We start from the raw sequence: 26,769 nt of genomic DNA, 5'->3' as shown, positions 1-26,769 counted from the left end.
TTAATCAGTGCCTTGGTTTCATCCCTAATTTAAAAATATGAAGAATAAAAATCCTCTTTTCTATTAAAGGGATTTAGAATCTTTGAGGACATTTATAAAGCACTTTGAGATGTTTTTGCCTAAAAAGGTGCCACTATATATTACATGCAATTAAAGTGGTTTAGTAGTCTACTCCAAATAGAAGAGAATGTTTTCTATGCTCAGGATCTATTTTGCACATAAAAATTAAATACATTCTGGAATAAACAAAACTACTCAGTGTAAAGGGATTTGAAAGTACTAGATGCTATAGATTTTACAGCAGCTCTTCAACCAAGCAGGAGTACCTGATACTAGAAAACAATTTTTAGAGGATCTGGAAGAATGGCGCAGACATGCAGATGTCACGAGACACTTTTTCCATGATAAGGGAAAAATATTAAATCATTTTGAAAAATATATTAGTATGTTCCAAACAAATGTCATGATAAAATTAAGCCATTGTTCTGGTTGAACACAGGTAAAAAATGCACAATATAACTTTTAATCTGCTTTAAATCGCACAGAAGACTGATCACTTTTAAAGTGAGAAACAAGCACTTCTTGAACACAAGAATCGCAAAGCTTAAATAATTCAGCAGAGCCATTCACATACATTCATGTATTATGAATGTATTATGAATGAATGCTCACTTATAATTTATTCCTTGCACACACAGCTTTATGCTAATACATTTAATGACTTTTTTTAATTTATTTTTTTTTTTAAAACAAATTAACAGCTGAAATGGGAGCAGCCTATACCTTGTTAGAATGATGGTTTTAATTTGACTGCTTTGGTCACAATACTTAAGCTGCAGCAGTTACTACTTTGAATTTGTTCCTCTGGTCATAATTTACAACTTAAAAGTTAAAGAAAAAGTTTTTGATGCTGTAAGGGGGCCTTGTCTGTGGAAAATGGAGTAAAACAGTTAGGGTGGTTAAATCTAGATGCAACTTCTCCATCTTCTGATCTCCTTTAATATTGATGGTACATACTTTTCCTACAAAATACACACAGGACCGTACATTTGAGTGCCAAGACACTCTGACTCAGAAGAGAACAATTCCAACCAAGCAATTGATTATGAGAACATGAAATAGGTTTCACTAGGGTAAATAAAATATCCTGTGCTTTATAAACTTTAATGGCCAAGAGCAAACATGAGGCTAACATCCAAATAAATAACTCCCATTGCTAACTTCATTTCAAATTGTTTATGCTCAAATGCAGGGATTCGTCTGGGAGATGCTGAAGTCATTCAAGCAGCTTCAGATATTCAACACCACTATAACAACAAGGCAGCTCAGAAATTGCTGCTTCTAATAATTTCCCTAATCATTTAGCTGGAATAGGTCTTCCTACTCGGCTCAGAATTAAGTTTGCAGGAGCTTAGAAAACAGAATGTACTACATGATTACAGTCATACCATCATATTATTTTCAGAATTGCTCAGTCTGTCTTATCTGGGGACTCCTTTAAGTCAACTGCTCCCCTTACACTCGACAACTTGAACATGGGAAACAATGTTTTTATACATTAGGATGTGGTAAGATGACCCTCCAGATCCCACAATTGCACCTGAGACTTTTTTAGAAGATACCCACTTTCAGCAGATGACCATGAAAGAAAGTTAGCCACAGAGAGTTCTTGCTTACCTGAATGTTCCCCCATCCCTCGCCAAGGTATACAGGAGACGGAACGTACTAGCTAGGGAGACCCAGGCGAAGATTTGATGGTACTCACCAACATGAATCAAAACGGGCTTGAGCTGCCCATAAATAAAGATAAAAACAGCAGACAGCAGAAATAACTTAAAGTCTCCTACCGAATTACAGAAGAACTTGCACATCAGATAAAAGTAATGCTAGGGTTACACCCAGAATAATCTGGACACATGGAGCACCCAAGGAAGAATTCAGAACTGACATGCACAAAGCCAGTTGTAGAGTTAGTACTCTACAATGCCATGTCCTGATAATTAATAACACTAGTGTAAAGCTTTGAAGTCTAAAGGCCATGGTAGATCTTGGATTTGTGCAGGTGAGAGCAAAACCCAGCTCACTAACATTAAGTTGCATGACATTCTTACCAAAGAATCATAGACACTGTGTACTCATGTACGCATGATGCTAAAAACAGAGGTTACTTTAACAATCCTTTGTTAAATGCTAAATAAGTTGGTTCCCCCCCCCCCATAGTGTCGCAAAAAGAATAAAGTGGGAGTGGGAGTTCAGCGAATACTTTGTCTGAGAATCTCATTATAAAAAAGCAACAATTTAAATCTACCCTCATGTTACTAACAAAACTGGACTTGAACCTGAGCTCTTCAGCTTAACGTGATTTAATATACAGATTGCAATTATATTGAGAAGACTCCTGAATGTTCTTATGACAAGTTGATTGTAGAAGTTACACGTTTTACTTCCTTTGATGGGTCAGAAAAGGAAAGATGGCAATGATTTTAATTGCTTGCTTGATAGTAAATCACTACCTCTGAGTTTGTCATATTTCATCCAAGGATGTTACAGTAAAAATTTTAGGGAGGTCATTTGCCTCTATGTACAAAAATAGGAATGGAAGTTCATAAGGGACTTAATGCTGTAGAGCCCACAAGTCCTTATTCCCATAAGCAGAATGCAAATAATGTCAGTTAATGCAACTTGAGATTTGCAGGCTCAGACCTCATACTAGATTTGTATAAAGCAGGCACCACTTTACAACAATAATCCTTGAAGATTGTTGTCATAAATAAGTATTACAGTAGCTAATCTTCTGCAAAAATTAAAAGATTTAAGTTCAAAATGTTCTTTTGTTTCAATAACCATCACAGCAAAAATACATGTTCCCAGAGGGTTACTAGAATCTGTTGCTTTTCTCAAACCACATACTGCATTTCAGTAATGAACTGCTGCACTCTTAAAAGGTAACAGTGATAGGACACTGAAGAAAAGTGACTACTCTTTTAAACACAACTGGAACTTATTTGTCCATTGCATGCCACTTGCATTACGGCGTTTTTTTAATGCATAAAAATGTCAAGATCATTAAGTGTCAGCTATTAAAACAAATCGCTGAACAGTATTTGTTAATTTAGGACTGTGTTTAATTTCAAATAGAAAACATGCTTTTTAAATAAATTATTCACTAATAGGAACCCAGTATCACAAAATCAAAGCAAAAATCAAGTATTGTACATTTTTAATACTGTACATATATTATATATTGTTTTCTCATATTTTAGGTATTCATTTCTAGATTGAAAATCATTAGATTGTTTCCTCGGTAAATTGAAACTTTAAAACCAATATACCTGTGAAAGCAATTTGCATTAATTAAAAAGAGACAAGCAAATACAACATATGTACAGATCTATGGCATTCAATCTATAAACTACATACATTAAACCAAACCATCCCTGCATATTTAACTACAGATCTATTTTGGCAATGTGGAGGTATATCTTTTATCCTGTTGCAAGTCCTAACATGTAAGTAGGAAGCTTCAATATTTGCATTCTTAATGAAAGTAGCAAATGTTAACCGAAGAGCAACTGGATTTTCAAAAAAAATTGCATCGTGACAAGCAAGTAGTACAGTAAAGTTAGTTAAGTATTTTTAATAGCATTCACATTTTTTTAAAAAGTCTCTGAAATGGACCTGTACATCACTTTTATTGACAGAACATAAATACAAGAAAAACATCCCTAAAAAGACCAGAATTTTTCCCAAACATAAAGTGCTAAGATGTGTACGGTAGTAAGAAGTTTCTTTTTTTTGTTGTTTCTTTTTTTTTTTTTTTTAATTGATTGAGCAAACAAAGGCTAACCGCAAATTCAATTGAAATCTTTTAAAAATACCATGTGTTCTTGAGCTTCAGCATTCAGATGTTTTAGAAGATTCAGGTTGATCTTCTATATTTGTTTGCAGTTCATTTTGACATTCTGGTGTCTCACCTTTGACAGCTAAATGGATAACTTTTAGCCATTTCTGTTTCAGTTCCTCATTGTCCGCAGCAAAGCTGTGCACAGACTTAGACTGCGTCAGTTTGAAGCTGTGCGGGAGGTCAGCACTTCTTGGAGTGTCATCTACTGTGTAGCCCAGAAGTGGAATTGTAGCCAGAGCTTTAACATCCTAAGAAGGAGGAAAAGTTCTTGATTATGAACAGCCAACTAATCTGCCCGCTACCTCTCGTTTACTATACAGGTTAGTAAAAACCACTTGGGTCTTTCCACCATTCCCAAGTTGTTCGACTTCTCTTCCTCAGATGTCAGTGACAATAATTACTAAAATCTTTTCCATTTTCTCTGTACGTACCTGTGGAGCACCATACATGTACAGCACAAGAGCCTCCTGTTTAGGTATAACACACCATGCTTTCTGCCAGGGCTTTGATTTTTCCATGTACTGAAGAAAGCTACATATGACGCTATTTCCAGAGACTTCTGCAGATTCAATCTAGGAGATAGTATAAAGCATAAAAAGGAAAATAAACTTTCCTTAAATAAAGACTAAAAACATACAGAACAGAAAAGCAGAAATTCATCACCATTCATATCAAATCTTGGATAGCATCTGCAAAAGAGCTTGAGCAAATACCTAAGTAAGATCATGAAGGACTGGATTTAGGGAGAATATTTATATATTACATACATACAATCATGTGTACTCCCTTAACATGTGTAATCTGTTCCTTCTTTCATCAGTAATTTTGGATTATACACTTCTAGATCACTCCAGATTTCATTTTGCCACCACAGCTAGCCTTTCTCTGTATCTTAGTATCTACAACAATGTCTGATTTCTAAAATAACATCATGTTAGGCATTCAAGTGCTACTAACTATCCAGTATAACAACTACTCTATTTTGGCAGTCAAAATATTACGACAGGATCATATGCAAACACATTTCTAAGAATCATATAAGAATGCAAGCACTAATCCTAGAGAAAAGATTAGGTGAATTGCTTAAAATCTGAAGACAGAGTGATATGCTACTCAGGTTAAATAGCGATCCTAAGAAGAACAGAAGGCACACGAGATGATAATGTGTTAAAATTTCCTTGCGTCAGTTTTTTTCTTCTCTCAGTAGTGATGCTGTTTGGATGCTGCAACATGGTACCAACCACTTCATTGTCATGAGACCCAGCATGCAGACAGACATTTCTAAGAGACTGTAGCTCCTTCAGCTACCTTGAAAAAAGCCATCATGCCAAGAAACAGCACTCTTGACTATACGGTGAGCTAGTGGAGTTCTGCGCTCCTTACTCTTTCTCATATGAGAGAGTGTAGTCAAGTGTAGTCAAGCCAACATGGATTATGAATGGTACATGGAATTACAATCTGTAGCTTATTTTTGCCTTCTTTTTCTGTTGGTATTCAGCTCAAGAGTCAATCCTTCTCTATTACATCCCAAGATAAATATATGTCTTGACAAAGTCAGGATGATATTTCTCTAATGTATGTCAGGCATTTTAGAAGGGCCTAAAAAGGGAGATTTAAGAAATGTGAAGGTTAATTGGAATTTTAAGATGCCTATTTCTCCCCTGATCATAAGAGAAACATGGGTCTTTATTGTCTGATTGAGACCTTGAATTCATAGATGTCAAAAGCTGAGAGCAACTTGATGACTTAAAAGGTACATTGTATACACTGATCAAAACATTATCTTACTACTCAGACTCTAAATAGCAAAATTCTCCCCCATTCCCTTCCAGGCCCTTCAGTTCCTTCAGTTTGGGTATACATTTTCAAGAATCATTGCAGCAGCAGTGTTTTTTGTTGCTACAACATTTTAAGTGCAGAAGAAGATTTATAAGGAAAAGTAATGTTTTATGACATTAGCTGATATAACTGGAAAGAAGCTAAGGTTCATAATTCCCCCTTTAAAAAAAAAGTTGTAAGAAACAAAGTAGTATTGTAAAAGATGAATGGTGAAAAACAAAAATCTAGTGGATGGGATGAATTTGGTCCACATACTTTTTATTTCTCAAACAGAAAATAGCCCTGCAAGAATGCTACCATTTTTCACCTACTGATGAGCCAAAACTGTTTGCAACTATGCACATATAGTATTTTTATGTGACATACCTCCAAGATGCCTTTCTTCTTCTTTTCTTCACTGTCTGTACAACCAGTTATAACATGATAGCAGTCCTTACAGACTTTGTTCAATTTATTGCCATCATATTCGAGATGTGCCTTATAATCAGAACATTTCCAGCAAACCACCTTAGAAACAAAAAAGATAAGTATTTATAAAACTTTATGGAAACAATTTAACTTCAAATTAATATTATTCTATCTAATTAGTAATACTTTGATTATAGAGAACAAGAAAGATAATTGCTTTATGATCCTATTATGTCAACTGTAACTTAATTGAAAATAATGATTTTTCCAAATTTGTGCCACTGCTTCTTAACTAGAAGTGCTTTTTACTGTTTACCTGGTGGGAACTTTGTACTTTGTATAAAATCACATTAGGCTTTCAATTATATCAGTAGGTTAAAGTTAGGAACAGAATCAGAAAATAGCACAAACCACGCTGCAGGAAGAAAATCCTCCAGTTTCTTTAGATGCCAACCTGAAAAGGTACACTTACCATTTTGTTTTCTACGTAATCTCAGAAACGTACAACTGAGATGCACTTTTGATCATTAAAAAATTAATAAAATCAGAAACGGTTAATTTTTTAACCTAAGAAATATTAAATTTACAGTTTCAAAATCTGTTCATGAGTACACAGAATACATAAGCCAATGTCACAGTCTTTTGTCTTTTCACAAATTATATAGAGAAAACTGAAATGCAAGAAGAGCTGAGAGAAGTTCTTTCATTGGAAACATTTTTCCACAGAAATGTTCTTTCAGGGGGAAGAGATGCCCTGCATAAAAACTGTGAGTGCAATTATTTCAAGAAAGGTAGACAAATGGACTTGAACCATTCAAACACCTGAACAAAATTTTATTGTGGACCAGGGCTCTGCAGTACTAATCTAGATCACTATTTTCAACTAGTATCTCTACAGAATACTAGTTAAGTATTCCCAATTAGTCACTGCTGGAAAGACACTATCACTGACCCAAATTAATTCCCATGGAAAAATGTTTTAAAATTAAAGTGGAAGGAGATGTGACAGAACTACAATAGAGGGAAGTAGTTAAGAGTCTAAACTAAAGGAGGAATAAAAAGGAAGGGTATGATCTTAAGATTAACAGAGGAGTTTTAAGACAGAATGATCTGGAAAAACAATACAAAACAAAACAAACAGATGACAACTCTATAATCAATAATTCAGAGCTTCTGAAAAAGTCTCTAGTGTCCTGCAAAGCACAAAAGCAGCGTTGTGAATGCAGTAAGCCTTCATACCACATAAAAACATTAGAAAGAAATACAAGATAACCTGTAAAACAAAAATTAAATCTGGGCTTGCACTACCACCTGCTGGAGAAAGGCATAGCTGCTGTATGGCAGGAAAAGAAAGCACAGTATGTTTGCTGTTTTATTAATTTCTGAAAACTCTCATGTCATACCACTGTCTCATAGTCACTTTAAAGTGGCATGCACTACCATAGCATCATACATGGAAAGCAGCAGTAACACCCTCTCCCTTTCCTAACCTTCTCTCCTTCCCTGATGCTTCACACATGTTCACACAGTTACACACTGAACCCAGCTGGGAACAGCTCCAAGTTAACCCATTGAAAAAGTTTTAACTGCAGGTCTTTGTGGTCTTGTGAGGAGGAGAGAGAAGGTAGCAGAACGGGAAGAGGAGGCAGCCAGTGATGCCAGGGATAACACTGGTTCATGCCAGTTTAACGTGGTCTTGAAACTTGAGATCAGTGGAGGCCACTCAGGAGTAACAGTGTAGTATGTCCAGGAACTTGGGACATTTTACACAAACGTGCATCTTCCTCTGCTGTAAATTACTTCCAAATTTACTACGACAACTAAAGCAGACAGAGGATGCTTTGTGGTATGCTATACACAGCTTCTGCTTTCAGCCACAAGCACAGCAAAAAACTCTGCAGCCTAACAAGCAGCCACCAGAAGTAGGTGCTTAGACTCGTTCCCAAGCCTGCTCACCAGCTACAGCAGCGAGGGTTTTGCACTTACATGTCCACATGCTCGGCAGTGGTGCCTTCTCCTTGTCAGTGCATTAAAGGGCTCCTTGCATTTCATGCACATGGTTACTTCATTGTCTCGTATCCACCTCGGTGCTCTCTTCCCAAGCTCAGCGTTCTGAAGCGGGGCAGGGAGAGGATGGGAAGATAAAAAAAGTCAGTCTAAGAAGTTGCACAGTACTTTAAACAGAGAAAATAATTACTCTCTTCCTCTGGAAAGGAAATTGCAAAACACAGCTCAAGATGAATTTGGAAATCTATATAAGAAATAACAAAGAAGCCAGTCAAAAATCATTATGCATCACTGAAAGGGTAATCTGTTACACATTTCAAGAAAAAAAGAGGCTTGTTTATAAGATTTGGCATTATGAAGAAAAACAATTTCCAACAAGATGACTACTTTGTAATTCCTCTGCTATAAGAATGATGAGCTTGAAAACAAAGTTTCTGCCAAACTTTTTCCAGTTATTGAAGACCAAAATGGGTACTAAGATGGTTACAGAGGAATAACAGCAACTTACAGAAACCTCAACAGGCATGTCTTCGTATTCTTTAGCAATAGCATTTCTGAAAGTTTCATTCCTCTGCTGAAAAGCTTCTATAGTATTCTGAAGCGCCTAAGGAAACAATGGATAAATTCCTCAAACATATTGCACTTAAAACAGACTCTCTGCATTCTGACCATTTATTGATTAGCAGAGGGAAGCTACAGCCAGAAAATATGAATGTTACTTTTTTGATTGCTTCAGTGAAAAAGCATTTAGGAAATAAAGAAGGTAGATGAATTTACCTTTATCCATTCTTCCTTATCTTGTTCAGAACTAAAAGAAATATTTGACATATTAGTCCAAAACTAGTCCAGGAAACATTATCTCACTATCAACAACTTCTTGCAAAAGCCTAGCTTCTGAAGTAATTCTCAGGAACTTAAATTAAAACAACACTAATTGTTAACTGTCCAACTTAAAAAAAAAAAATATATATATCAATCAAACAAACAAAAAACCAAAACAAAAAACGCTCCAGAAAACAAAAGCATGACTTCAGGCTTCACAAGTTTGCAACCACTAAGCAGTGAATTCAAGTTGAAAGATAAATGTAAATGCATTTAAAAGTAGTAATGGTATTTGCATTGTTAAGAGGGTTTTTTTGAGAACATGAGAGAGAGGAAAAGAGGACAATGCTTAATTTAGGTGTGGGTGGTTTTTTTCTCCTCTCATTTCATGCACTATTAAGTTCACATGCTAACACACATTTCTCCTGTGTATCTCTTAAATCTTCCTCCCTCCCCAACAAAAGTAATTCCTTAACACTTTGCTGTTGTTGTTTAAACTTGTTTATAGTGGCAAGAAGAGTATCCAATTAAAACAAAAGGAAAACTCTGCTTTAATGTTATAAACCAAACAGCAGAAATTTCCCTTCTATGCATTAGGGCAGATACAGATACCTTAAGAGTAAGTACAGATGAGATATACAGACAAGACAGACATAGGAGACAGAGATGAGAGAGGAAGCATATTCAACTCTGATCTTGTATGACACGTCTGTCTTTAAAATGTATCAGCAGGACTTTGACATTCAAATCTTTGGAAAAACGTCTTGTATCACAAGTAATAATACTGTTAGAAACTACTGGCCGGTGTTGGTAGCGAGTACAGTTTATCTGCAAACTTTAAGGCTGAAAGATGAGAATTAGAACCACAGTAAATCTGGCTCTTCAAAAGTGGCTTCCTCCTTGGATCACGATGTGGAAAAAAACCCAACAACTTCTGTAGCCATGCAATATCAGCCATGCAGAATTGTATTTTTCTATGGATTACTATGAAGGATGTGAAAGAGAGCTTTTACAGCATCTCAATAAAAATGGCTCCTCACATGTTGTTTCACAGTATTAGTACAACTTTTAAGCAAGCAGAATCCTAAACAAGCGCTTCCCCTTCCCACCTACCATCTGCACACGAGGCAGAAGAAACCTGTCTAAACAGCCAAAATAATTCTCCCTACCTGCTTACACTAAAAAACAAAAGCTGAGCTATTAAATGTCATACCAGATCAGCAACCTCTCAAAGAAATATTCTAGCAGCTGTTTAAAACCAATGATTGACAAAGTACTCAAATAGTATTCTGAAAAATAAATAAATAGAAGCCTACTAGTAAAGAAAAACCCAAGGGTAAACTAAACATTACAACACTGTTAATACAAGCTCATGAATCAAGGACATTAAGGTATAAGGTACATAAAATACTCATACATTAATTGAGATTTTTCTAATATAATTGAATAAGATCTCGTTTGGTACTTATTCCTTCACAATTTTGTACAGACAAGGCATTCTAAAAACGCTTGTAAAACAAAACAAAACAGGAAAACATGTTCTTCTCACACCTAAAATAAACTAATGCAATAAACTTTTAATTACTGATAATTCGGGAAAGTTGACAAAATAAGCTTACTTTGTTGCAGCATTTTTCTTCCAGTTAAAAAGTACTTCACAAACAGTACAGTGAGATGCCATCTTTCACCATTGAAATGGACGTATGGTGTAACAACTTGCCAAATACTTAGCAAGACATCATACAGCAATTTATAGCAGATGTGATTGATAGCCAAACATATGCCCCAAAAGTCTTGCAGAGCTCAGTGGAAAGCTTTTTGCTGTCATTTTTCAAAGTATATACTTAATTTCAAATTCAATTATAGTGTAGGTAAATTTCTACATGCTGTCATATTTCTATATTCACTGCTGTTACTCTCATCAAATATTACAAATTTTTTTCCGTAAAGAAAAGTAGCTTGCAAGCTCGTTTGCTAGCAAGCTATGGTTTGTCCTCAAGTACACGGTGTCAACACAGAACTGTATCTACCATGGACATCCTCCTGCTTATTTAATCCTTGCCTCTCTGCAATGAAATCCTGACTGCTAAGAATAGGATCTTTAAGCAGGTCCAAAAGGAGAGGTGGAGCACCCTACTTTATTTGAAGTGGGGCAGTCTAGACAGGGAAGGTTTAGTCTAGGCAATGCCAAAAGCAGCAATGGGAAGGTAACCCAGCAAGAAGAGGACAGGAGGACTACTAAGGAAAGAGAAAAGTGCCAGTCAGAAGAGTGCAATTGGAGGAAAAGGACCCAGGAACTATAAGGAGAACTTGCCTTCCAGAGTGAGTTGATACCTGGGACCAGAGGAGAACAAGTAGACTGGAACCAGGCTTGAGGAATGGAGGAAAGCAGGTGCCCATCTGCCACTGTGGAAAACTATGTTCTGCGGACATATCCCCACCAGGGTGGAGAGTTTTGTTGGGTGGGCATGCCCTGAGGTGAACAGACCCATTTTTACCAAGGCGGCTCAGGTACCAGAGGCAGCAGCACTGCTCAGAGATTAACACACTCGGTGTCCCAAAACACTTAAGTCAGACAGACTGCCTTTGCATCAGTTAGGTACGCTGCTTTCAATTTTCCAGCCAGCCCTTTCACAGCTATCTTGGGTGTTTCTGCAAGGTAAGGCAATGCACTATATACTGTAGATGCATCTTCTATTCCAAGAGATTCTTGGACTGGTAATTTATGTTTTTGGCAGCCTAGGCCATTTTCAAAACACTGACATTAAGATGAAGCCTGCTGCATCTTTATCTATGTCTATCAGTCCAATCTTTTTTGTGTACGTACTTAATCCTCCAAAAATTAGATAAAAAGACTTTGCGTACCTGGCCTGCAACTCCAGTGTTCGCTCTTTTCCAGACACTTGAAAAGTATGTGGATATTCTTCATTATGAGTTTCTATAATCTTCATACCATCTATGCCAACTCTGGTTCGAACTGAGAACTTTGATCCTACCAAGCTGAATTTGGGGACGCAGTAGAGCAACATATTGTTAAACTGGGAAAAAAATAAACACATGGCCTTGCATTAACAAAACCACAGACATAGGTATCTGAGACAGTGTCACAAAGCTGGACTCAGTGGGTGAGAAAGCAGGTTCTTTCCTGCTTAGTTGATACACGAGAAGACCAAAGCTCTCATGCAAGACAACTCCTTTTTCTTATTTGGTTAGAAATAGGATTAAAGGACAGCTTCAGTGGATATAAGAATAATTGCTCTGTATATACAGCAGTCTTCACAGCATTTATTACCAACTATAGTCAGACTAGATGTTTTATACCATTGTAAACCTTCTGTTAGAAAGACCCCATTCTTATGCCCCAATTCTGCAAAACCTACTCTAAACAGCAGAATAAGAACTCTTTTCTTCAGTGTATACGTTTATATTTACCCTGAACCAAAAACGTTTGGTTTTGTAGAAGCTGTAACCAATATTATCTGAGGGCATTATTTGTCTTTTCTCCAAGATAGGAGGACATTTCTGTCTTACAATTTTCATTCACTGAAACACTCAATATCACAGGGGAAAAAACAAAGTACATGAGCAGGACAAAGAAATATTCCTTTATTATAGGTTAGAACTTTAAATAATGTTTAAATGTCTAAAGCCCCAGCCCAGAATCACAGTTATTAGATCTATAGTTTTTAATTTTCGCACATTTTTCCCCTCACATTTTCTCACAATTAATTATTAAAAAGGGAAGCTTGTTTCAGTCAAATCATATTTCATAGAAATCCTGTCTAGCCTATTGTCTAGTCTGTATCACAGATACAGCACATTTGAACTTGTCACCTCTCATATGAAGTGCACATCATTTTAATCAGCTATCTAGCCCCATTTGAGGTCTTAGTATTCAACGGTTTCTCCTTTCATTTGAAGCACAGATAAGTAGGAGTTGTGCCTCAACAACCCATTACTAGTCTTTATTAACCAGAAGACATGCAATGCCAGAGGTCCATAAACAAAAATGTACTAGGACTTTTTAATGCATGGGAAGCAACGAACTACATCAAACTTTTTCCAAGAGAGCTGTAAGGGAGCATGGTTGTAGTTTGTCACTTCCAAGACAGGACACAGGCACCTGACAAGAGGACGACCTGCCACAATAACAAGCTCCCACAGGACCATGAGACTTACTGAGACATGAACACACACAATCTATCGGGACTAAAATCCTAAGCTCTTACATTTCAGTTTCATGAGAACATCAAAGTTCTCATGCTCTAGGACCTGCACTTATAATCAGCAGCCACTTATTTAAAAGTGAGTTGCTGGATGTTGGTTCCATTTATTTAAAACCATATATTCTGTTCTAAATGGCATTTTCAAGCCCTTCTGTAAGCAGTGTAAGGTTTACTCGTGCTCTAATATCACTAGTGAAAAGACATTGACATCAACTAGAGAGGATTTCCCTCTCTCTTTGGTCGTTCTTTCAAGTCTAGAAAGGTATACAGCCACTCCTGCAAATACAGGCCACCATACTTACTAGAAAAAGGTACCGTTCTTGAGCAGACGTATTGCGAGCAGCAAGTTTAAGGATCTGTCCTTCTTTTATCAGCTCATTTGAAGGGTTCACAATGTCTTCCTCTTCTCCCAGCATCTCGTATATCTCCAACAGTTTCTTTAGATTCTCCTTTACAGTGAAAACACAGTTATAAAACTTATTAATTAAAAATGTAGATCTTTGACCATGTTTAAATGAAATGATGGGAGCTTGTGTAAATCTGGAGAATGTTAGCTTTGAAAAACACATATATGCCCAGTATGTATGGTCAGCCATGCGGATTGATTAACATAGTTGATGCAGGAACAAGTACTTTTAGAAATGTTATCTCCATGGTAGTTTTAAAAATGCAGTTATACATACCACCTGCATTATTTTTTGTCCAAAATATCTCACATACTTAATGAAGTACCTATCATGTCACCCCAATACGGTAGAGAAAGAGTAACTACTCTTTACAAACATTATCCTGCCACTGATGGAAACAGATGAAACAAGGTTAAGAGTCCAACACAGGGTCAGCTATTTGAGCCAGGAGAGGAACCTAGTCTGTCCTGTTTTCCACTGGAGAGAATTAGGCGCAATGCCAAATTTTGCCAATCATTCTCAGGAGCTGTATAAATACATTAAGTAGGAGCAATCACTGGAACCCAGGAAACCCATTTTTGCCATTATAGGGAAGACTTGCAATTCACACTCCTAGCTTCACCAAATACTCAATATATTAAAAAATGAACAAGGAAACAAGGATCATTTACCATTTTTCTTATTGCACTATTAGAGTGACTTGCTGCAGTGGATATAATTTCCAGGGATTCTAGACAGAAGAAAAAGAAAAAAGTTAAACAAAAAAGGCTGCATTTTTACATATTTATATATTACATAGCAGGAAAATAGATCATTCTACGAAATTATGTTTGCCATTTTTATGTAAATTACAACACTACAATAAATTTCTTAAATTATCAATAAAAACTAACCAAGGTAAAGCGGAAACCATAAGAAAGTCAGCTAGCAAAAAGAAATTATAATCTGGAAAGATCAGAAGAGAATTATTGCAGATTACATTAGAGCTTAAGCACTTAGAATTTTTTGTGACATGAACGGTCATGGTTCTCCGTCCTCTTTTCTCAAAGTAGTCCAGAATGTCATACTACGTTTTTTAGTTGAAACAGCTCACATTACAAATATTTACAGTAACAGTACTAAAAATGAAATATTTCAGAAAATTATCTGGCAAGTAATTTTGAACAATCCGTGGAAAAAGCTTGAACTATTCTTGTGCAAATACAGAGAGGAATCAATTTTAAAATGGGCTGATCTTTTTCCCTACAGGAGCTTAAAAATACAATAACTCCACTTTTTTTACAAATAAGAGATATATATTCCAAATGTGCATAAAGCAAACAAAAATGCTGACAAAAAAAAAAAAAAAAGAAAGAAAACCCACCACAAGTCCTGAACATCCACAAAGCAAACAAATTTTGCACTGTTGCAAAACTTATGTACTCCAGGAGGAGAATACTAAAGGCTTTATTTTAACTTCATCCACTATTCAAACAGATTTTTTTCAAGGAATCCTACAACTCCACTGAAGAAGTTCTATCATTCTTTTCAGAGGAACTTTGCTGCTTCACTTTATTTTTACTGAAAATATCTTTAATTGACAGTATCCTCTTACTAAATATCTTATTACAGCTCTTTTAATGGCTCAAAGATACTTACTTTCAGCATCTTTCCAGTCTAGGGAATCCTGAGGCAATTTCCTTAGGTAGTCCTTTAGAAGCATCTCGTAGCGCGGAATGCGTTGTACTGGTTCTAGCATGTGATGTTGCAATGTCAAATTTCCACACACTTTTTCCTTCTAAAAAATTGTAAACGTATTTCAATGTAGCAGGCAAAAATGTTATTAGGATATAGTAAAATAAAAGTTATGATTGATAAAACAGAAATAATGTATTTTGAAACATGCATGAGAAACTTTCTGAAAGAAAACAGAACTACTTTACCAAACCAAGTAATTGGAAATTCTTTCCTAAAAGTAATTGTAAAAAGAGTATTCTAAGTATCCAGTAGAATTCAAAAATAAAAGTCCTACCAATAAAAGCTCCCAAACTCTAGTGCATTTTAACTTAGTTTTGTGATAACTCAGACAAAAGAATTACAACTGAATTAATAAGAGCAGTTCATGACCATGTATTAGAAAACGACTCTGAAAATACACCTTTATAGCTCATTTATCTATCTGAGAAGGGAGTGCCGCCTTTGAGTTTCTTTTATAATGTAAACCCCCTCAGCTGTGTTTTAAGATGCATACTCATTTCCATAATCTTAGATGTAATTCAAAGATTACATTAAAATACACATAGTTGTCTTCCCTGGCTTAGAATCACAAGACCCTATACAGCAGTAAAATTTAAGTAGAAATACTTTATCCTATTTCTAGCTGTTCAGTCTGCAGAAGACACATACCTGCCAATTCAGAGAGAAACCTACAGGGAGCACTAGAGGGTATAAAACGCACCTTTGAAAAGAATGGTGCATTGCTTAACTGTTAAGCTTTCTTTACCTTTTGTGGCTCAGCATTTAGGATTATATACTTGCTTCCAAAGTGTAGTGCTCTGCATAACAGCACATAACAGCTGCTGTGAGCCAGCAGAATACTTACAGATTCGGTGCAAGGATTGATAGTTGCACTGGTAGGTCATTTTATCTTAAAACAGTATTTACTTTTGGCATCTACAACAAAATGTAGTATTTTTTTAGTCTTCTCGTGTTTCAGCCTTTATACTTTGGTCCTATATGTCGCACTGGAAAGGCTGGATTTGTGAGCGTATTTGTGCACACGTGAAGGGAGAAGGAGAAGAAACAGAATGCGGTGTGAAGCAGACAAAACGAACAACCCTTAATTCTAAGGGATTTGGTATTTAGTTTTCTCTTTAATCCTTTTTTCACCCACAAATCTATATATTTTTATATATGCTTGTATTACTTGGAGATCTACATTATTCTCCCCATTACCTGAATGTCTTGAATAATGAATTTGAATTGAGGTGACCGTTCAGTCCACGTTTTCACCAGTTCCATTGCGTTATCAAAATTCTTCACATATTCTCCATACATCTTGAGGAAAGGAGCTAACTTTTGCAGAATATCTCCAATTCTGGGGGTGGTAGTCCTGCAAAGTAAGAGGGTGGAATCTCAGAGCAAACAGGAAATAAATTCACACAAAGTTATAAAATGGTTACAAGCGTTTCACAGAGAATCCTTCTGATTGGGATCGCCTCATATAGATCGCCAATGTAACCATTAAAACTGACCTGAGTTAACATGGAAAGACTGTTTATATCCTCTTTGATCATGTATAAGCATGATAGGTCACATAGAGCACTAAAGAAAGAAAAGCTATCTGTAAAGAAAAACTTGAAAAGCTTTGTTTACAAAACATGACCTAATTTATTTTATTTGCAGTTCCTTAAAACTATATTATCTTCTTTTGAGCATACTTTACCCTCTAAATATCTAACCTGTGGTTTTGTTTGAGGACTAAATCCATACTGTACAGCTTCCCTTCTGTGCCTTATATAAATACATGTATTTACAACTTTTTAAAATCATTATTTATATAAGAAAACCTATGAAGTACAGAGAATCCCTTGGATTCCAGTCTTTTGTGAGAACTTTCCCATACCTTTCCCAATTATTGATAGCATCTTCAAATAAAACAGAATAGCAAAGAAACTGATGGAGAGGCAGAGAGAAGCTGCACTCTCCATGCACACAAAGAAAGCGGAACGGCACATACACATCTCTGAGAACTACAATACGAAACACGTTTCACATTTCATTTTCAAGGACAGATTCAGAAACTCAGTACCTCCACATTTCTGAAAGACTGAAACCAATGTTGTGGTAGTGGTCTAAAGCGAAGCAATCTACTGCCATTACTTCAACAGTCTACTCCAACACACCACTTCTCCAAGAGAAAAGCTGTGTAGAAGCAAAAAGTTATTTGAATAGCAAATATTGCCAGGAGCGGCAAAGGCCAGTCCAGCTTCAGCTCCCGCTCCCTCAGTGGGGGCAGAGGGTACCTATGTACGACCTGGCAGAGGTCTGAGCTACTGCTGGGCCTGGCAGCTAGAGAAGGCGACAAGACAGGGTGGGAAGTTGGTCTCTGAAATCACCAAGGCTCTCCACCCTTAATTAGCTTCACATATTTGTTCAACCACTCTACATGCAAGCAGACACATAGACTTTCAAAGGGAAGCTAGCAATTTCAAACAAAAACCCACTCCTTTGATTCACTGAATGCTATTTCCCCGGATAGTCATTTTATTGCAATGTAGCAGCATATTTTTTTAACTGAAAATAAAATATAAATCATGCCAATTCCAACAGAACTGAAGAAAATGTGAATACATTTCTAAAGGTCACCAGAAGTAAAAAAAAAAAAAAAAAAAAAAAAAACCAACAACCCAACAAAAAATAAACCACAAAACAAACAAAAAAAACACAACCCCCCCCCCCCCCAACACAGACATTAAAGTTTTCTGATAAATTTAACAGGTAAGTAATTATAAAATTTTGCAATTAAAAAAAACCTTAAAGCAGAAAAGACTGTGGCAATCTGTTGTATCTACGAAACTGGCACCAAAAAAAGATTACTTCTACTTAACTGTTTCACAACTATTACCACGCAGACATTAAAAGAAAATCTCAAAACTTGTGTAAACCAAGAATTAAGAACAGTTTGCTATGCCTGCTCCTTCAATACCTATGGCAGCTCATTTACACAGAGCACTACAATTTCACTGTTTCTGAAGATTCAAAATTTTCAAAACTACTTTTCATGTCCCTTATTATGTCCAAAGACTGAGGCTGTAAAAGCACAAATTCATCATCATTTCAGGTAAGAAAGACAAGATCCACGTTCTCTGGAAGATTAGGTAGGACAGGGGAAGTCTCAGAAAGCAGAACCTTCTGAGAACAGCATCCTCCCTTGGTGGACTTACAAGGATAGATAACTAGGTCATCTCATATTCAAACACTACACACCATGAGCCAAAATATGAAGTCCTACTAAAATGCCATCAGGTCCAGGACAGTTACTGTTCTCTTGGATAGACAGATCCAAAAGAGAACTATTACAACGGACTCAAATCAGCACTGCACTATTGCCAGACAACAAAGCCAGCATCATTACATGGGTTAAGAAATAGGACATTGTAACATACGTACAGAAACACTTCATATTTCTATGTTATCAGACCATGATGGTATTCATATTTGCATTCTAAAAACTCAAACATGAAATAGCTGACTTACTAATCATGATTTGTAGCATCTTATTTAAAACTGTAACGGCAGCAAGAAAACCAAGCAAAGGTCTGTAAAATCACAGCACAGCAAAGGTGACTACAGAACAGCTGCTGTCTCTTCCAATATGCAAGCTAACAGGCATCCAACAAAATTTAAAGTTGCAGTTTCAAAGCAAAACAAATCATATAAGTAGGTCAGCTCTCTAACTGCCACAGATTCCAAAACTTTGTGTTGAAAGAGTGAAATAATTTCTTTACCACCACCCCTCTTCCCAGAGGCTATCACACTGTGTTCTTATATTCTTCCCCAGGTACCTGCTATTGGTCATCCTCGGGTACAAAAGGTAGAGTTAGATAGTTATTTGATGTGGGATCACTGTTATGCTCTTTTCATGGGAAATATATTGCAACAAGGCTGCTTCCAGTGTTTTCAAGCCATATATTGTAAAAGAGATATTCAGCTCCAGCTGTTGCTCAACTCATTCAAAATGCAACTACCAGACAATTTCATTTCCACCCGATGAGCTTAGATTCACGCCGCCTTTTCCTCTAAGAAAGAAGAACCTGCTTCTGATTGGCTTTCCCAGTTGCAAAACTATGTATTTTTACCTTGAGCTTTCAAAACAAACCACACCTCAGGGAAAGCATCAGAAATTTTTATCCAGCTATTTTTATTGGAAGGTAAAAAACAATAGAAGCAGTGCATGAACCTACTGATAGAACACACTTAAGTATTTTCTGTGTCCAATTAACAGAACTGCTGAGGAAAGTGAACTCTCTATCTAGCAGAAGCTGTTGTGCCAGACAATTTCAGAGACTGGTGACGGGGACAGAAAATTATCCCAGATTTTTCTTCCAGCAATGATCAGAAGTTGTTCTCTTCAACTGCACCCTTTCTTCTAACTCCTTCCAAAAGCATAATGTTTTAAGGACATTTAAACAGGTTGTCTCAGGTACGGCACAGAGGTTGTTTCCAAGCAATGTAGGAAAGATAATATCCTTATGATGCAATTTATTAGTTTTGCACTAACAGTCAAAGCTCATCTGCAAAAGCACTTTCAACCTCTGAAGCTATGTAATTATACGCACATTATTAGCATGCAATTTAGCATTTTGCAAATACATAATGTAGTGCAAGCCATCTTCCGCGCTCTATGAAGTGCCTAGAGCAAAATTTTAAGAGCACATCACAAAATTCATTTCAAATATATACAGCACTGACATAATATAGTGTAAGCTGCTTTTTAAACATCGTTGGACTAAGTTAAACTCCACTTCTCATGAATATGCACCCTATTTTAATCCAGGCATTCGAATTTCCTATCAGATTTTTTCAACTGATCTGAAGAAAAGGGTGGATTTACCGTACACAGTCACTCTGCAAGGAACGTAAGTTAAAGTGTAAACTTTGCAACATTCCATGATGCTTAGGTTTTATTTACTTTCTGGCATTATAGACTATACAGGGCTACCACGTGTTTGTGCATGGTAACTATTCCATTTTAAAGAATCATCATTTTAAAGGGGAATCATCTTACAGAGTCAGGAGATATATAGCTTGTTGTCTAAAGCACCACTGTGTGGTCTGAGGTTTTTTTCATATGTCACAAGAATACATTACTTATTGTGATTTTTTTTAGTGTGATTTTTGACAATTAAGGTGTTCTATGAAAGTGTAACTGGGAATGATATCTGGACAAACACTAGAATTCCTCACGATAAACCCCAGATAACATGGAACACAGCAACCAAACAGGTGCTATAGTGAAACAACTGGATGAAACAATATTCACAAGTTTCTACTGTTTGGTTTTTTTGTTTGTTTGTTTTCTTTTCCTTTTAAATGAGGCGTCCCCTTTTCCCAAATAGGTTAGGGAAGCAGCAACGGTTTGGGACTTTTATTTTTTTGACTATTACGTGAGAGACCAAAAATACATGGCTATATTTTAATATCTCAAGAATAGCAAACACCAAGGCAGGGGAAAGATACTACAATAGTACATTATCATTACAGAGTATATTTACATCTCAGCTATCCTTCTTGCTTGCTCCAAATAGAGGTCCTATCAAGAAAAGCTGAGGAAAAGATGTCCCCAAAACATTCCTGACCTGGATGTGGATTTCAAGCAGAAAACAAAAATCACATCCCACTTTACTACAGAAAGCAATAAAGACAAAGGTTGCTGTGCTACAAGGGTAGCACAAAACACATACATGTTATTTATCTCAATTTTGTATTCTGTGCTACAAATTCATCCAGTAGCACATAGTTTCAGTCTGAACCCCTAATTCAGCAAGGCATTGAATCATGAGTAATCTCACCAGCTTCAGCAAGATACATGTCCTTTATTTTGAGCAAATGATGCAAGTCCTCTACTGAGTCAGACCCCAATGAAGAGCGGAAGAGCAGATGTTCTCCTGCCCACAGTACTTCCTGGGCCTGGAGCACTTAATGATGAAGGTGCCTTCCCTACCTCAACCCTGTGACAGAGCTTCTACAGGCATGGTTTTAGTAGAATATTAACCAGTGAATTGCCTCTTACCATTCTTGCATTCTTTTCTCAAGTTCTGGAAGTAAGAATTTACTGTGGAAGGCATTTATCGATGAAATATTAGAAAAGATTTTGTTAATCACTTCAGCTGGAAATGAACCTCTGTTGGCTTCTTCAAGGAGTCTGGAATAGAATACCTGCAATACAGAAGAAGAGCCCCAAACCTATTAGCCTATTATCTTTCATCAATGGAAGACCACCTACCCACCCCTCCTACTCCAACTGTGGCAAAATCAGTATTTCAATAATATAGACAGGGAATGACAAACTCATTTATTGTCTTTCCCTCACCACAAGTTAAAACCTTCTCCTCCCCTTACACCCCACTTTTTTTCTTGTGAGCCAGGAAAGCGCTGCAGGTGGAGCAGACATAAGGAAAGCCAAACTGAAGTAGTGCCATTTTGGATTGACTCCAGGCATCCTGTCTGTTTTAACAGCTACATCATCTCAGCTTTCCCAGTCTTCCAGTCGTATTTTCCACTCTTGCTTTCTCTTCAATTAGCATGATGTCTGATCACCATTAGCCCAACCACTCTGCTTGCATGCCGTATCCCCTTATTCTTTTGAAATCAAAGTAGTTGACAGACTATGAGCAGTCCCCATGTACCATTTAAAGCACAAAAGGAGCCCAGTTCTGACTGAACTCTACTATAGTCTCTTTAAGAGAGCCCACAGGGCTCTACCTGGCTAGATGCAGCTACAAAATGGCTAGAGAGACGCGTGCAGCTGTTAATGTGCACATCATATAGAACAGTGCTTATGGGGAGCTATGGACCCTCTATCTCCCTCTCCCGTGTTTGAATAGACTGCTTCTCCCTAGAAAGGGCTTCAGAAGTTTGGGAAAGGACTTGGGAAAGAAGAAGAGAGTCTGAAAACAGGAACTTTAATAATCCCAACTGAGACAGCAATGGTATCTTAAAAGGAAAAAAGCCATACACTTTGACATATACTTTAAAACATTCTCACTTTGCTGCATCTCCAAGAGAACAGTTAGTTAATTTTGACAAATTACTTTGAAGACTATAAAGGTTACATAACTTTTTAACCAAGTTTAGAAACATAACAGTCCCTTCCCAGTCTTCTGCTTTCCTCTCATTAGCAGCAGTTGAGCAGCTGTGCTTGAAACTCATTTTTTCAGAACTCTGTCCAGTTAGTATTTGGAAAACAGGCATAAGAGTAATGCACTCGTGATCACATCAAGCAAAAGAATTGTACATTACTCATCAGAAAAACCTATGAATGAAGTAAACATTTTCTTTTTTTATTTTTAAACTTCTCTAAATCAAAGCTTTTTTTTTTTTTTTTTTTGCAATACTTAGTCTTTTAAAACACACATCACACCCATTCCAATGTGGGTCAAGCTAGGTAAATCCACGTTTACGAAGATGGTTACTTAGATCCCCAAGCAGTCTGAACAATTATTATATCAGTTGAGGCTTTTTACTGTTTCCTCAACTCTGTATACAAGACTTATGCATTAGACCTGAGAAATTTAAACAGCAATGTCTGAGAAATGTATCATGGAGTAAGGCAATGCATAGCTATAGGTATCCAGATAAAATGGATGCACGTGTTACCTGAGAACGTAAACAAGGCTTAAAAAGGAAAATACTCAAGAACTAGGAGACTTTCACATTTAACAAATATCAGTTTGAGTCTACAGAGCACAAGAATTCAAACCTTTCTTGCAGAAGAGTAATTTCTGTTCACTTCAATAGGATTTACTCTAAACATATAGTGGAGAAAATAGGGCATATACAGTTTAGAATGGGCATCTTCCTAGGTTCCTTGGCACTAAAGAAAAATCCTGTTCAGGTGCCTCAAAGATTTGAAAGATTTAGTAATTTTCTAGTGGGCAGGTGATTTCAGTATTACAAAATTATACCCTTCTTGTCTGTGTCACCAGAAGCCAAGAAAGGAGTGTAATATTATCCATCCCCTTTGTTAGAAGGGCTACCAGTATGAGGTTTGCAGTACTATAGCTTATGGAAACATTTACACACAGAGAACCTATTGCATTAATATCCACAAAATTCTAGTACTTTTAAAAAATCTAGTGTTCTTAAAATAGAACGTAGGCAGTTATGTGGCAACCGCAAATGTCTGACTGAAAAAGTCAGCAAAATGTGAAAAACATACCACCTTTTTATATCATTTATATGCACACTTATGCATAGCTATTCAGGTGAATTTAAGGAAAGAAAATAAAAACAAATTCAAGAAAAACATACCCCATCTAGGAGGTCAAGTCGGCTAACGTAGGCTTTTTCTGTTTGCAGTAGTTCACTGGCAATTTTGTGCCGTTTCTGTTCATCTGTCTCCTGGAGAAAAATAAGAACTCCTCTTAGGATACTGAAGAAAACATAATTTAATACTTAAAAAAAAAAAAAAAAAAAAAAAAAAAAAGTTGAAAAGACATATGATTACCTCACAGTCCAAATTGCAACTGGAATCCAAGTTTTACGTTTAGTAATAGTCACCCCATTTTGGAAAATACAAACTTTCCAGTGGTTTAATCAACAAATACAAAACTTAGAGGAGGATAAAATCAAACTGCTGAGTAAAACTCAAAGCCTAAAACATTTAATATTTCTCAGTTTGTACAGGGATCTTTGCCAAAGCACCAACTCCCTACTTAATAGATCAGCTCACATCCTGGTAGTCGCGTACCACTGACCTTTTCAGAGCTGGAAAAACTGATTTGCAGAGTAAAAGGGAACAGATGGGATGAGTCGGTGTTCGCCCCCACCCCCATTTCAAAAGTTGAGCTGCATGTTCTTTGCACGACAGAATTATTGAAAAATACCGTACAAAATGTTTTATGTTCATCAATACACTCATTGCTGATTAATTGTTGACTGCAATTAGAGGGCTCCTTCGCTAGGTCGTTATGGAAGTCACTTTTGCATCTTAAGGGAAGTTTTCACTTTAAAGTCTTTGATTCCACAAAATATATTTTTGATTCTGCTGCTGAATGGAAACTTAAAACATTCATTTAAATTTCAATATTAAACTAAATACATTAGAATATAAAATTGTGAGTTGCTATGAGAAGTTACTTCAAAACAATGAAAGCACAGCCTTCTAAAATATTAAAACATTAGGGAAATCCCTCATGCTCACAAGCATCAGATTCAACAAAATGACACTTCCATTACAAGATTTTTCTTCCAGATTTAGTGCTAGTGCTCAAAAGTGTTCACATCTAATGACATCTGAGCCTTTCCTAAGTAAATGGCAGTCTTATCACGCTGCTTATGGGAAAGTGGTTATTTTCTAGACAAACTGTAAGAAGTCTTCATAAAAAAAAAAAAAAAAGTGGAGAGCTTGAAAGAATTATTTCTGATTTCAAACCACACACTGCCTTCCACAAGAGTACGATAAACGTTTGCAAGTACATTTATAAAGATGGTTTGCAGAATACTGAATATTAAAGTACAGTCTTTTCATTTAAAGGACTTCAGTGGCTTTTTTGTCCTTTTCAGTATTCAATAAGTATTCCAAATTTGAACACATTTCAATTCTAATCTGCAGTGTTAACAGTCACACCACTACACAGCAAGCCTCCTCCCTAAATACAGGCTTTCAATAGTGACTTCAAAGCTGTTCATTAAATCTGTTTAAATCAGCATAGCAACCACAGTAACCTACAGAACAGCATTTTAAGTGCTGTCAAGAGACATTGCAGGGAGCTGAAGGACTAGCTATTACAGCCACAGCGTGCCGTTTAGTGCAGCCATTTACAAGGGATCTCACATGTGGACTTGAGGCACCAAATCATAGAGGCTGCTGATACCTTGGCAATTTCTTTTATTTTTTGTTTTTCTCTGCCCAAAACCCCACTTTCTCCCTGAAGCACCGCTACAGAACCAATCCACAGTTTTCAGAAAATTACTCGAACTAATTGAGAGGAAAAATCACACATAGCAGCCTTGAAAATAACACACAAAATGAGCAATTCAGAAAAAGCATTTAATCCTCGCTCCTGAGTCAGGGCAAATCCCTCTTAGTCTCCCACTATGCTCTGACCCCAGCTTTCCCATCCTCTCTGTATCAACTTTACACATCTTCCTAATTCTTGAACCTCAGTCTCCTTTCTGTATCAGTCGGACTACCTGACTCAGGAATCTTCTATGTGGGGAAAAAAATACACACCACAGATGAGTTATCTTTTAATCACAGTGGCACATTCTTATTACAGCACAAGAACACCCACCTAAAGGTTTAGATCAGTGCAAGAACAACACAAAATTGTATCGCTAGTTTTCTTTTAGGGAAGTCCTCAGTTTCCCATCTCGCCATCTCAATGTTTGCCCACATGGTACATGAACTCCCAGATGTGTTTTCTACTACTAGTTCCATCGTCCTCCCTACTCATTCTCCCACTTCAATGTCTTTTCTACTATCCCATCCAAAGAAAAGCACCTGGTTTCCATGAGGTCACTCCAGCTTCCCTCCTGTTGGAAACAACAGGACACAGGCTATTTTGCTAGTTGTGGCACCCATCTCCCGTGGAGCTTTTCTTGACGAAGTGGCAGCCGCTTGTCCTGAGCACATGGGGTGAACTGGGACCAGATGCATGGGCGGGCACATGGGTCCTGGCAGCACCATGCTACACAGCAAGGCACATTTGGTGGAAAGACTCACTGCCACGCGAAGCCAGTGCTGCAGCCGGCATAAGCCAGATTTCCTTCTGCCAGGGAACTCATTTGCAGCCACATCCTAGCTCTGCCATGGCACACACCACGCTGCGCTGCACCTCCACCCCCAGCTGCCCACCCACCCTTCCCTGGAGCCAGCACTCAGGGAGCAGCCAAGCTATGGGCTAAGGGCAGGCAAGCCCCAAGAAGGGGCTCAGGTTCTGCAGACCCAAATTTGGCTATTCCAAGTAGCAGGAAGCAACTCTTACAACGTAATTTGGAAACAAATCCTGAATGATGTTTTGTGACAGTGAGAATGACGTAGAGCCATGTTATTAGAGCTGTTCAACAAAACAGCCTTGAAAAACCTTGTAGAGATAATGGGGGAAAATTCTTAAAAGAAAAAAAAACTTTAAAAACCATGGAAAACATTAACTAACATTCAACTTCCGAGAATTTCAATGCCTCCCTAAAGAAGTACTGTATCAAATCTAGTAATTAACAGTAAAAGGGAATTTTAATTCTCTAAGTTACTAGTTAAGCTTTACTTTCATTTATTAACCATAAATGCACACATCTCTCTTCACAAGTAGGATAATAAGATAATAGAAATGAAAGAAATGGATATTTTTTTTTCTGGAGAAGTTTTATATTTATCTGCTACGATTTCTTTATGCTTTTAGTACATTAGTATTTAGATTGGGTTCTTTGCAGTTAACAAAAAGTACTGAGA

At 36.9% G+C, this 26,769-nt stretch overlaps 1 protein-coding gene across 3 annotated transcripts in view; it reads right to left on the bottom strand.

The window, feature by feature from the left end:
• Positions 1-3,651: 3,651 nt before the first annotated feature.
• Positions 3,652-26,769, bottom strand: part of FGD4 (FYVE, RhoGEF and PH domain containing 4) — a 75,704-nt gene continuing 52,586 nt past the window's right edge. For all 3 annotated transcript variants that reach the window (XM_082310598.1, XM_082310599.1, XM_082310597.1), the window contains exons 5-17: positions 23,628-23,717; positions 21,388-21,533; positions 16,548-16,704; positions 15,252-15,390; positions 14,285-14,343; positions 13,509-13,655; positions 11,846-12,018; positions 8,936-8,966; positions 8,667-8,762; positions 8,138-8,263; positions 6,110-6,250; positions 4,336-4,476; positions 3,652-4,152 (exon numbers count right to left, since the gene is read on the bottom strand). In XM_082310598.1, coding sequence (XP_082166724.1) covers positions 3,895-4,152; positions 4,336-4,476; positions 6,110-6,250; positions 8,138-8,263; positions 8,667-8,762; positions 8,936-8,966; positions 11,846-12,018; positions 13,509-13,655; positions 14,285-14,343; positions 15,252-15,390; positions 16,548-16,704; positions 21,388-21,533; positions 23,628-23,717 — 1,704 coding nt within the window. In that variant the 3' untranslated portion in view covers positions 3,652-3,894. The remainder of the gene's footprint in view (positions 4,153-4,335; positions 4,477-6,109; positions 6,251-8,137; positions 8,264-8,666; positions 8,763-8,935; positions 8,967-11,845; positions 12,019-13,508; positions 13,656-14,284; positions 14,344-15,251; positions 15,391-16,547; positions 16,705-21,387; positions 21,534-23,627; positions 23,718-26,769) is intronic.

Source organism: Platalea leucorodia (assembly GCF_965183815.1).
Source record: "Platalea leucorodia genome assembly, chromosome: 4".
Lineage (NCBI taxonomy): Eukaryota > Metazoa > Chordata > Aves > Pelecaniformes > Threskiornithidae > Platalea > Platalea leucorodia.
This window is presented reverse-complemented; position numbering and strand designations above follow the sequence as displayed.